This window comes from Jatropha curcas, unplaced genomic scaffold (assembly GCF_041381405.1).
Source record: "Jatropha curcas cultivar XTBG-Jc1 unplaced genomic scaffold, XTBG_Jcur_1.0 HiC_scaffold_218_pilon, whole genome shotgun sequence".
Classification (NCBI taxonomy): Eukaryota; Viridiplantae; Streptophyta; class Magnoliopsida; order Malpighiales; family Euphorbiaceae; genus Jatropha; species Jatropha curcas.
Window position 1 is genome coordinate 30,213 of NW_028322418.1, and position 12,829 is coordinate 43,041.

The 12,829-nt window shown below is 33.7% G+C and overlaps 2 protein-coding genes and 1 pseudogene across 3 annotated transcripts; 2 read left to right on the forward strand and 1 right to left on the reverse strand.

Moving 5' to 3' along the window:
- The first annotated feature begins 6,746 nt into the window (after positions 1-6,746).
- Positions 6,747-7,297, forward strand: LOC149491938 (dnaJ protein ERDJ3B pseudogene; annotated as a pseudogene).
- LOC149491939 (dnaJ protein ERDJ3B-like) lies at positions 7,161-10,163 on the forward strand. Of its 2 annotated transcripts, XM_089716955.1 has the most exons (8): positions 7,161-7,293; positions 7,698-7,808; positions 8,557-8,673; positions 8,950-9,036; positions 9,283-9,342; positions 9,420-9,497; positions 9,611-9,682; positions 9,792-10,163. In XM_089716955.1, the coding sequence occupies exons 2-8, from the start codon at positions 7,764-7,766 to the stop codon at positions 9,948-9,950; spliced, it is 618 nt and encodes a 205-aa protein (XP_089573081.1). In that variant the 5' UTR covers positions 7,161-7,293; positions 7,698-7,763; the 3' UTR covers positions 9,951-10,163. The 2 variants fall into 2 exon arrangements, with proteins under 2 accessions (XP_089573081.1, XP_089573080.1); XM_089716954.1 differs by lacking the exon at positions 7,161-7,293 and having other exon boundaries at positions 7,776-7,808.
- Positions 10,164-10,688: 525 nt separating this feature from the next.
- Positions 10,689-12,805, reverse strand: LOC149491940 (transcription initiation factor TFIID subunit 13-like; the record flags this gene model as incomplete). The annotated part of the gene is given in 5 exon segments (XM_089716956.1): positions 10,689-11,052; positions 11,505-11,579; positions 11,665-11,724; positions 12,637-12,674; positions 12,757-12,805. Coding segments are annotated over 5 exon segments (333 nt in total), but the record flags the coding sequence as incomplete, so codon positions are not given.
- Positions 12,806-12,829: the final 24 nt, after the last annotated feature.

Consider the following 12,829-nt stretch of genomic DNA (forward strand, 5'->3'; position numbering starts at 1 on the left):
TATGTTTTCCCTCACTCGATTGGGATTGTTCATAGACGTTCATTTAATGATTTAAATGCAGAAATCTTAAAAAATCAATTAGATGCTTTTTCATATTTGTTCTCGTCCTGAAGGCAGGTATGCTTACATATGATTTATGTGGTCGCTAATTGGGAGAAGTGGTCATTTCCTCACCAAAATGTTTCCCTTGGTTGGAATTTTGTTAGCTAATAAATTTTTGGAGCAAAATGTATACTCCAAGAATTTAATTTTCTGATTATTTGAATAAAAATTGGGTATACATTCTTCTTAAATTACGTGGAGCCTACATTTATATAAGTTGTGGAAAGAAAATTTGTATATTTTTTCATATGCAACAATCATACATAAATAAAATTGCGACATTACGAAAATAAAATAAAATGAAAATCTTCATACGCTTTCACAAAAGTGTTGTCAACGTGTCCACTAAAATATCCAAAGAAACGAAGAACCAGTTGTATGGTGATTAGCTCAGCTTCTAATATAAGTAGGTTTTATTTAATTTATTTGTCCTATTATCTTAGTAATATGGTACTTATATCACATTTCTAGCCAGTGCGCTCTCTTCATGAGTGGCTAGGCCAGGTTGCCTATGGACGGCACATACTGGCAATCCCGACCGGTTGCAAAACGCACGCGACCTTTATGATTTATGAATGACAGAACCATTAGTTCGTTTTCATCATCATTATTATTATTATTATTTGAAAGGAAGTTCGTTTTCATTAATTACTGTCACGTAATTAAATTAAGAGCATTGACTTGTTATTTTTTTTGTATGAAAGTAGCAAGAGTCAATTATTTTGCTATATGTAGTATACCACATGTCGCATTCAAATAAAAAGACCATGCTTTTTTTCTAAATAGCTAAATAATGCATATATGATTTAATATATTTAAATTTAGATTTTTCTCTTTTAATATTAAAATAAGGTTAATTTAATTAATAAAACTTAAAGAAAATTAATCAGGGTTTAATTTCATTGATTTATAATAATAACAGTAAATATCGAATACATTATCAATAGAAATGATAATGTTTTTTTTAGGAAAGAAATAATAATGTGTTTTAAAATAATTAATTAGAAAAAAAAAAAAGTCTTGGATGATGATACGTCACTGTGTACGCTGGCTTCCAGACTCTTAGGTGCAAATTTGCAACGTGAATTGTTGCAGGTCGTTGAGATATTTAAAATGTAGGTGAAGGAATTAATGTATGTATGGAACTACATATATACTTTTTAATATTTCACATAGCATATATAATTAATTCTTGAATTTTTATAAAAAAAATTCTAAACTTTAGAACCGATCTTATAATATTTTAAATTTTACTTTTTGTAATAATCTTACAGTTTTTTATAACAAAAGTAATAATTTTTACTAGTTTTGGTTTTATAATGATTAATGCAACTTTTGCAACAATAAATTTTTAACTATTAAATAGAGGTTTCGATCTAATTTTACAAGTTGAAATGTTTAATAGGTCAAATGAAGTGTTTAATAAGTCCAGCTTTATAAATTGAAGTACTCAATATATTAAAGTAAAAATTGAGAGTACAAAATTTTCCGTGAAAAGTATAAGAGTGAATTTATATATTGAATACTCATAAAAAATGTGAAAAGAGACACAAGCCACACATTAACATTTATATACATCAAGCTTGAAATTGAATTTTATTAATTGACGTCCCATATAATAATACTACTGTAATAATTTAGTTCTATTTAATTAATATCCCAATTAATATGTGTATGTATTGAGAGTGAGAGATCGATGATGAAAAATAAATCAATCATTTTCCCAAACGTATGTCTTTTCTCTCTCTTCTACAGACTTCTTATAACATAATGAATTGACTAATCAATACATCAAATTAATGTGATACACAATGCGTATAATTTAATATCAGTCTTCTCATTTATGTAAAAAGTGAAAATTTCAAATTTAAATCATTTCGACCATAAAAATTTCGTTAATTTGGAGAGCCACATGAGAAATCTTTAATGATTTGTTACATATTGAATTGTGGCCGGAAAAAAAAGATGAAAGAAAATTCAAAAGTAATATATTGAGGAGATTTTAAAAAATTCAATATTTATAAATAACATTCAACCATATCACCGTTCATATATTTTATTTATATGATAATTAGCATTGGACATTCTCTAAACCAAGCTCTCTTATTATTATAGTCTCTCTACAGCAAACATTAACGTTACAAAACTACAATTGCACACATTTGACACTTCTACAGACTGTAAAAAGAAAACATACTCTCAGATATTGTGTACTGCTATGCTAACAAGTAAAGACGTGCTCCTCTTGGATTTAGCGAACAATAATGGAAACCCAGATATTAATTGTCTCAACGATATCAACTTTTTCTGCAAATTCAATCAAGAAAGAAGCCAACTAGCGATCACATTTATGTTGCCATAACCCATATGCTGCACTTGCTGTCCTTTATCATCTCCTTCCCAGCAGTCATTATCACTGTCCCAGAGTGAACATATTACATTATTTTCTTGCATAATTTCTTCCCAGCTCCAATCAAACCTGTAATCTTCAAAACATGAAGCCATTGAAGAACTAGAGTATAAATCATAGGTGTCATCACTACATGACTTAGTAGAATTACCAAATTCTCCTTCACTACTAGTTTTGTAATTTGGACTACTCAGAACCTCAGTCATCTCATTTCCCCTCTCCTCCTTCGTAGTTAGGGTTTCCAGCAACTCGTTTTGTATAATATCATCATCGCAAAACAACATTTCTGCATCAAACCCTAACTGATTTTCTTGTAATAATTTTTCAGCTTCTATGCTTTTTTCTTTGCTTGAATCCAAAATTAACCCTTCTATGGATTCTCGACATGGATAACTCACAAGATCCGTTTCGTCCTTGTCTTCTACTACTACTAACTGGTCCAGAATCAAAGTGTCTGTCTGTGGGATAGGTGTTTGTGGCATTGGTTGCAAAGAAGCAGCAGCAGCAGTAGCAGCAGCAGGAGGAGCTTCTTTATTATACTGTTATTATTATTATTGTTGTTATTGTTATTATTTGCGTGTCGTTTGTTATTCTTGAATGAGCATCTACTTTTTTTACTACCTCCTGGTTTACTGTTGCTTGCAATATTGCTATGGCTGATCTTAGCTTTATCAATTATCGGCTGTAGACGCTCATTTCCAAGTCTCCTAAAGATGTGGACTTTCCTACTCAAATGAGAATTCCAATAGTTCTTTATCTCGTTGTCTGTTCTTCCTGGCAAGTGGCTGGCTATCAAAGACCATCTGCGAAAGAAGAATGACACAGATGGATTAATTATTACCATTAGATGTGATTAAATAATAATAATAAAAAAAAAACATTTCTTAACACAGTAAAACAATGAGTCAATGACTAGTGAAGATTAAATGAAATTTGACAGCAACTGCTAAAAGCAGGAAGAGACCGGTAACGACAGTCAGAGTCATCACCGGTCAGCAGAAAAAAGAGCAGACATTTAAATACTGACGCCAGTAGTACGTACTGACATCAGTAAGTTAAGTGATTAGTAAATGGGTAAGAAAGGGATGAGATTCATTCATTATTATTGTCTTTTTCCCCTGATAGGTAGGCTAAACATAATAATATAGACATATATACGCTTTTTTATGAAAAATTTTATATTACCTTTAATTTTTATTTTAACATGTAGTTTAGAATAATTTTGTATTACCTTTAATTTTTATTTATTTTAACCTATAGTTTAGAATTCATAAAGTTAGGCCTATTTAATACTTCAACAACTAAAATCTTGAGTTTTGAGATTATTATAAATATCAAAAAAATTTGTAGTACTATAAAAGTTTGCAATAAAAGGTACAAATATGAAATTATGTATTTAGAACAAAGGAAATAAATAAAAAAAAGCTTATGCTTAAATACCGATCACATGATTAGACTACGAAAAATAATATTTAAATTAAATATAATTATCTTTCGTTGCATCATATTATAACAAATTTGTATTGATAAATGACAAATAGTATATTTCATGTCACATTTACATGAGATTTTTAGATATACACTTATTATTACACATATATTGACCTAGTAGATAAGTATATTCATTTATGCTACTGAAGAATAAATCTAACAAGCATAAAAAGACTAGCCAGTGACAATTAAGGAGTGTAAATCACATGCTGCAAGTTAAAAAGAATTAACTCTTTCACAAGAAAATGATTAAAAAAGCTGTTGTCAATGCTAGGCAGTCTGTCATCAATGAGCTGCTCCCTTCCAAACCGCACCAACTATTTTGGGAGGCGGGGCAGGAATATTAAAGTAAAAGAACAGAAAGAAAGAGAAAGGAAGAGAAAGAAAAACTTGACAAAATGTTTATAGTACACGTTTTTCTTTTCTTTTTTTTTTAAAAAAAAAAAAAAAGCATTGGAGTCCTTTATCAAACGGCATTATGAGTTTTAACTTTCATTCTTTATATAATTAATTGTTTATGGGCTGATCCGACACCGACAAAGAATAGTTATGTTTTCGTGACATGAACACGGACCTAAATACTTTACAGATAAATTAATAAAAAGAAATAATGTGCTCCTTAGAAAGAAAAAAAAAAAACTTGTAAGTTTTACTAACCTATTTCCCAGAGAAGCATGTAGCTTGAAAATAATTTCTTCCTCTTGAGGAGTAATGTTTCCTCTTTTCAAGTCAGCTCTCAAATAGTTAATCCATCTTAGTCTGCAACTTTTTCCACATCTCAATAACCCTTTTCAAACACACAAGGGAAAAAGATGGTACATTACATTTTAGGAAAGAGACAACTTAATTTAGCAACTATTAATTATAATTCTTTTTAGCTTAGTTAATTACCTGCATTCTTAGGCAGAGATCTCCATGACCCTTCCCCATTAGCTTCAATATACTTGGTCAATTTCTCATCCTCCTCCGCCGTCCACCGCCCCCTCTTCAGCCCTACCTTTTCACAGCAAGGTGCCCTTCCCATTCTCTGCTTCTGACTCTATTCAACTGAGGTTCAGATATGTAATACACGAAACTTTGTCGTTTTATATATTTGAAATTGAAAGAGGGTAGCTGTGTGCGTAGAAAGTAAGTTGATTTAGAATAGAGCACTGTCTGTGTATTAGTAGTAACATATAACACATATATGTATATATACACACACACACACACACAGAGCGTACGGTCTTTGTGGAGCCCTTGATGGACTATGTGGCTGTTGATTTAGCCACGTGAGTCTAAAGAAACGAAACAGTCGTGGCATCTCTACCGTCCAGAGCTCCTGATGGGAGTTGCATCTCCCACGTTCTTGCATGTACATCTCCTCTTTTCGTATTACACAGAATTCTTCCTTTTTGTCTTTTTTCTGGAAAAACCCAAAATCCCTGAACTTTACCTACTTTTCTCCTTTAAGTCCCTATTTTTTCGCTTGCAACACAGTGACAGTAAATTCTAAATTTTATATAACAGTAATTAAATAAGAGAAGAATTAGATAGTAATTATCTGCAGAAAACCTACTTTTCTACTGAGATTTATTTGATACAAGCAAAAGAAGTATCAGAACATATCTAATTAAAAGAGAAACTATTGCAAGAAATACAAAAACAAAAATGTCAAATTTCGAAACATAAGCTTTGCTTACAGCTATAATGATGATGACATGTCCTTTTAGTTGATAAAAGAAAAACCTTAATCCTCTTTTGTGGAATTAATAAAATTCATCAAGATAATTTCTCTACTACATGTGAATGATTGGGTAAGATAATAAAATTCATCAAGATAATTTGTGAGTACGAGTCTTATATACTAAATAAATTATTGATAAGAGGTTAAAATCTATGAAAATAAAGTTGGACAGAACTTACTTGGATTTTCACGAATTAATTATAAAAAGTTAACGGTATCTAAACAGCTTGATAATTTTTCACCCTTATAATTTGATATTTGAATGAATAAATCGTATTAAATAATCTGCACATTAATGAACAATAGTTCTGGGTTCTAGTTTGTTCTGTTTTGCTTCTTCTTGGGTGCAAGCAGTAAATTTGGTCTGTCATTCATTGATGAGCGGAATAGTTTCCACTCTATGTTAGATGGATGGAAATGATTCCGGAAAAGGTTGCGGTCGCACGGAAAGGTTTCCTTGCAGCATAGAGATGGAATTCAAAATCCAATGTTGGGCTTTACCTAAAACAATAAACGGGCTTCGAAACAAAATACGATCTCAGGCTCGTAGCCTAAAATGGTGTGGGTTGGATTGGTCCATTATCAAGCCCATATAGCAGATCAAGCAGATACGACGACCGTTTAGATTACGGAACACTTCGGCAAAGCGATTACCTACGTGGCTTATACTGATTGGTTGGAACAACCTCAAATGTGTTGTGATTGGTTGATTTCAACAAGAACACGTTGCAAAAGTTAGTCTCTGGTCAAGTCATCGGTGCCCTTCCCATTTGGTGTTTAACTCCTCGGCCAGCGTGACAGCTTCCAGTTTCAGTTATCTGGTTTCTGCCCAAAGCCGAACGCAACGAAAAATTAGAAAGGCAAGAACAAAGCCCGACAAGAGAAAGTGTTGGTTCCATATAGAAACGCGAAAGCTGAACATTTAAGTGTAATTAGTGGAGAGAAAAGTTCTCATAACAAATCGTTTTAGGTTTTGAGATTTGGAGAGATCCAACTCTCTCCTGATTTTAATCTTCAATGGCGCTTCTTCGAGGAGCAAAGCTGTTGTTTCTATTATGCGCGCTGTCATACGTTATCATCGCCATTGCAGGGTAAGCGACCTTCTCTATACATTTGCTTTTTTTTTTTATTATTATTATTATTATGTACGTCTTATTATTACTAATGCTAATATAATATTTCTGCAGAAAAAGCTATTACGATATATTGCAAGTGCCGAAGGCAGCATCGGATGATCAGATCAAGAGAGCGTATAGAAAGTTGGCATTGAAGTATCACCCTGATAAGAATCCGGGAAATGAAGAGGCTAACAAGCGATTTGCCGAGATTAACAACGGTAAGTCAATAATCTTCAATTTCGTGTACTAGGCATTTCTTTCAATTAATAATGATGAGTTGAGGATTTATTTTGGTTAATTATCTCATTGTCAGCGTATGAGGTGTTATCCGACGGCGAGAAGAGGAATATTTATGATAAGTATGGAGAGGAAGGACTTAAGCAGCATATGGCTAGCGGAGGGAGAGGTGGAGGAATGGGGATGAACATTAATGACCTTTTCAGAGAGTAAGTCGTGCTTCAATTCATTACTGTTATTTTTATTTATTTAATTTCGAAAATTGCGTTATCCAGCTTATGCATTTCTAAGACTGATATTTCAAATCAAAATAATTCCAACTTAACAGAAATTATTAGATTCTTCGTACAGCTCCGATAGTTGATGCCTTCAGATTTAATGGATTGATTCTGGTAAAAATTTGGCTTCTTTATAATCCTAAAACAAGAAAAAAAAAAAAAAAAAAAAACATGAGGGAATATGGATAAGATGCTGTGTATTCACCTTTATAATGTTAGGAATAAAATGTTTTCCTTTGGAGAAATTCCTAGGTCGTATTTTGCATGCACAAGCATTTTAATTATTGTGATAGGTTGTAGAAAATTATTTAATCTAACTAAATGTTATTTTTTAGTTTTTTTGGCGGAGGTCAAACGGAGGAGGAGAGAGAATCGTAAAGGGTGATGATGTAATTGTCGAAATGGATGCGACATTAGAAGACTTGTACATGGGTGGCTCACTGAAGGTGAGGATCGTTATATTTACTTTGATTCTTCTCGTTGTACACAGGCCCACTTCTTATTAGCAGATAACATCTGTTGTAGCCTATTTTATGGGAACTTTTGTCTGTATCTTTAGACGAACACTAATATCCCAAACCATCTCACCACAAAAGGAAAACCGGTAAAGAATAAGCTGGAAAAGTTAAACAAGTTAATTAATTGAAAGGAAGGGAAATTCTATCTTTGCATGAGGTGTGAACGGATTATCATTTGGAAGGTTTAGAAAAGGGCATCCCTATCGAATGAGCCTACCCAGTCTTCTAGGAGTTGACAAATGGCATCTATTGAATATAGCCTTCCCCTTGCTTTTACATAAAAGATTGTCTGTGCAACTTGAGGCTCATAGTTTTTTCATGATTCAAGAAGGAGCAACTTTACCTTTACACCAAGGTTAGCCCTCAATTAACCAACCAGCTGTTAGCAAATTGAAGCAGCTTGTTTTGAATGGTATCAGACAGATCAATGTGTATAGTTCTAAGCCTCTAGGATAAAATCTTAGATTAAAACTGTAGCAGTTGTTTAGTTTTGTTATTTTTTATATCTTTACATTGCAGAACTTGCAGGCTGTTCTTTTGTTTAGTCTACCATGTGACACTAGAGAAAATGGAATTTATTTTGCAATGGAGACTTCTTTCTTTCTTCTCCCCCCCCCCCCCCCCTTTTTTTTTTTGTGGGTATATTGATAAGCGTTACCTTTATGTGGATTCTCAGGTTTGGAGGGAGAAAAATGTTATTAAGCCAGCCCCTGGTAAAAGACGCTGTAACTGTAGAAATGAAGTCTATCATAAGCAAATTGGTCCAGGGATGTTTCAGCAGATGACAGAACAGGTATACCATTGCTTGAACAAAATTGTTGAAAATCTGATGAATCTCCTTCTCTGTTCATTTCATAATATAAGAGGCAAAAATGTTGATGGAAATACATAATTGAATTGCAACATTTTCTTGCCTCCTTGCTTTCACTCACTGCATTGCTTCGAGCAGGTTGGCCTTTTTGCTTTGGTTGGTTTCTTTGACCGTCATCATAGCATCAACCACTATTACTTCTGAGGCTGCTTCTTAATTCTTTCTAGATTTATTATGTTTTCTGTTGTTTTCTTTCAGGTCTGTGAACAATGCCAAAATGTCAAATTTGAGCGGGAGGGATATTTTATCACAGTTGACATTGAGAAAGGCATGGAAGATGGACAAGTAAGCTCAGTCACCTGATTTAACATGCTTAAAAAACACATTGATGTTTTTTTCTTTCTTTGGTTTACATGCATTTGAATCTCCATTTCAATTACCTGTTTATTGCCATAACCAATTGCTGCCTATCTGACTGTGGAAGTCCTTTGTTGCATGATGAAGCGTTTCTTAACTAATACCTAAAATTGTGTGAGGATCATCCGTATGACTTTTGCAGATTTTAAAATAATGTTCCCATGCACATTGCAGGAGGTGGTTTTCTATGAAGATGGTGAGCCAGTAATAGATGGGGAGCCGGGAGATTTGAAGGTTAGTGTTTAATAATCACTTCTAATGGTGATATGCATCATTCACTTTCATACTAACACTTATCGAACTTCTGGCAGTTCCGGATCCGTACAGCACCTCATGATCGTTTTAGAAGGGAAGGCAATGACTTGCACACAACTGTGACCATAACACTGGTAATTTCATTCGCATGGCACATATATTGTACCTCCCTTTTTGTTTTTGTTATGCAAGTATTGCAAGGTTTGATTCTTCATGTAGTTAATTTCTTTATTAAAATTCTTGACAGGTTCAAGCACTTGTTGGCTTTGAGAAGACTATTAAACACCTTGACGAACATTTAGTGGAGATCGGCACAAAGGTCAGTGTCACACATTTCTGTCTCACTTACCTATAATAATTATCCTGATAAATGATTTGATGAACTGCAAACGTCTGAAACAACAATAACATGTGTGAGCTATGTTCAGGGAATAACTAAACCCAAGGAAGTTAGAAAGTTCAAAGGGGAAGGAATGCCATTGCATTTTAGCACGAAGAAAGGCGATCTTTATGTCACGTACGAGGTTCTTTTTCCCATGTCACTAACTGAGGATCAAAAGACGAAGATCAAAGCAATTCTTGGCTAGGGTATAGAATTAAATTATTTTCTTGGGTTCCAAAATGTTCCCATTGTAACATTAGGTTATATAGAAATCCATAAAGATGTTGAGGCTTTTGTTTTCAGTCATCCTCGCTAAGTAGCAACATACAAGTTGGACCTCTTTTTCCAGCCTTACTTGAGCTATATCTTCCTTGTTCTTCTTTTAAGGAAATATCAATCATTTGATGCGCAGTAAGAACTGAAATCAGAAGAAACCAACCAGTTTTGGTCTTTTTGGCTGATCATGCAAAATTAATGCTATATTGAATGGTCCATTAACATAGATTTTTTTTTTTTTTTTGGCCTTTTCGGTTACATGGTATTATCAATTTATTTATAATAATTATACTCCTGATGTAAGTTATTTAAATTCAACTTCTAAAACTGTTGTTTAAATATTGTATCATATTTTAACTCCTGATGCTTCATAGAAACGGGTCACACGGTAAGATGCCTTGCAGAACCTAGTTGACGTATTGACAAATGCATCCATTAGCAATCAACATCGAGGCCAATCATTACTAGTTCCATGCTTCATGGCTTCGACTTTCCAAGTTTTAGTTGACATGGGAGTTGGCATCTCTAGCTATAACCAAATTTGGTATTGACACACGTAATGTAAGTGGATATCAAAATCAATAGCACATCCCATTTTACAACCAAGCTCCACAACTTCTAGATCTGAAAAGCTCAAGCAATACGCAGACGGTAAGAAAAACTTCCATTTCAAATGTCAAGGGGAATTGGAGATTGCTCATCACAAAAGTTTTCATGGCCTTGAAAATAATTTGTCATATGCATTTATCCGAGCTTTCATTTAGAGGATTGCCAATAAAAGAGACCTTTAATAAACAATTTTTCAAAATACTATTTCCTCATTGGCTGTGAATACAAGGCAATCTTACCACTAGTGAAAACGAAGACTAGTAACTAATAAAATATAAAGTTAAGTTGCAAAGTTGACATGTTCTCCTACATCACTCGATTGATGCAAGTTTTTCCTCATCCACTTCAAAAGCTTTCCTTGCTTGTTTCAACTCCTCTTGCATAGATAGAAGTTCAGTACAGCGGTTAAGTTTTGGCAGGTCCTGCAAGGACCGAGATCAATTTCTAGTTCAGAGCAAGACTAAACATACATCTACCAAGAACCAAAAAAGAAACACTTGAATGTGGAAGATGACAAATGAAAGATGTCCAAGTTGCAGACATTCATTAGAGCTCTTTTGCATTATAGCTGTTAATAACAAATTTCATGCACTCATCTTAGTGTGTGATGTGTGAAAGTATTAAGATTTAGCTAGCATTCGGGGATCCTACAAGGTTTAATCAAATCATGGTTCCCAAAACTCCATTCCCCTTTGCGTCTTCTTCATACACCAAAATAGAGACAATGTTTACTTATTAGTGTTGAAATAGGAAAGCTGTTGGCATATGTAGCTAACATTCAACAACTCATAAATCTGGAGGGTAAAACAGGAAGAAAGATTTAAGCAAATTCAGAAGCAAACGTGAAGATAAAAGACTTCATCGTTCAAAATACCTTGCGAATTAAGTACAGAAAATCCTCAACTAAGAGCTTTCCCCTTTTTGATCCTATGTCTTGTGCTTTATGCGCCTGCATAAAGTTAGCAGACAGATAAACACCCATAATGCTGCATTGGTTGAAGTGATCATACCTACTAACCTAAAAGACTGCTTACCAAATCAGTAACATACTCCACAACAATATCCTCCACAAGTGCCACAGTTTCTGGAAGAGGCTGATTATCCCAAAAAAAAAAAAAGTCATAAGCATATTGACAATATACCAACCAATCTAACATGCAAAAACTAGGCAACATTTTGACCAACATGTTTAATGGCGATAATGAGAGAATTGCTTGTTGATCATAGAAAAGATAAATAATAAGAGATTTGCTTGCAGCAGGTAAGTGTTGGCCTTATAAGCTCCTCATAAAAAGATAATATACTTCTAAGCGTACTGGTGATTTGGTGTTATTACCTCAAAAATAAGAATTCCATCCTATTGGCTTGAGTTTGATATTACCCCAAACGCAAGAATTATTAGGACTTGAGCAGCGATCAATATGCATATATGTCAGCGGTGTTAACTTGCTTTTCAAGATTTCAAAGGTTTTTCAGCTAATTTGGAATCTTAAAGGTGTACATGGGCATATCTATGTCTAACAATATCACTTCGGGTGCAAGCAAGAGTCGAGTACTTCTTGGAACCATATTAACTAAAATGGATTGAGAAGGGAAAAAAGATTCTATATGATCATAATCATCCAACAAATGCTTATGCGCTCATCTAAAATTTTTGATAAACAAACAAACAAAATCATTATCTAATGACTCATTGATGGACTTCCCCCCTACATAGATTGAAATTGAGTTCCCATGAGATTTCAGCAAGAATCTGGCAAGATACTTGGAGCAAACTCAACTCTGTTTGGTTGCTGTTAATTGATATGGAACTCTGATGATTGATAATGCAGATATGCTGACCAGAGATAAAAGAGAGTGATATAGAAAGAGGCGCAAGACATAAATGAAACAGATATTATGCTTGTAGCGATGGTATATAATACTAAATTGCAATGGACAAATTTTAATTGCAGAGGGCATTGTCCCTGTCATTGTAAGATATGCAAAGTTATGGTATCACTTACATTAGGGTCATCTCCAAAACCATACATCATGTGCTGCACTGTAGCATCCATCCAAAATATGAGGAAAAATTAGCTCTAAATCCAAGGGAAAACTTGCACAAAAGTTATTCATTCACTTACAGTCTTTCTGAAAGACTCCTCTCTTTCGCTTAAATGAAGTTTCAGAAGGCTGCGAGGTTCCAACTTTTGATTT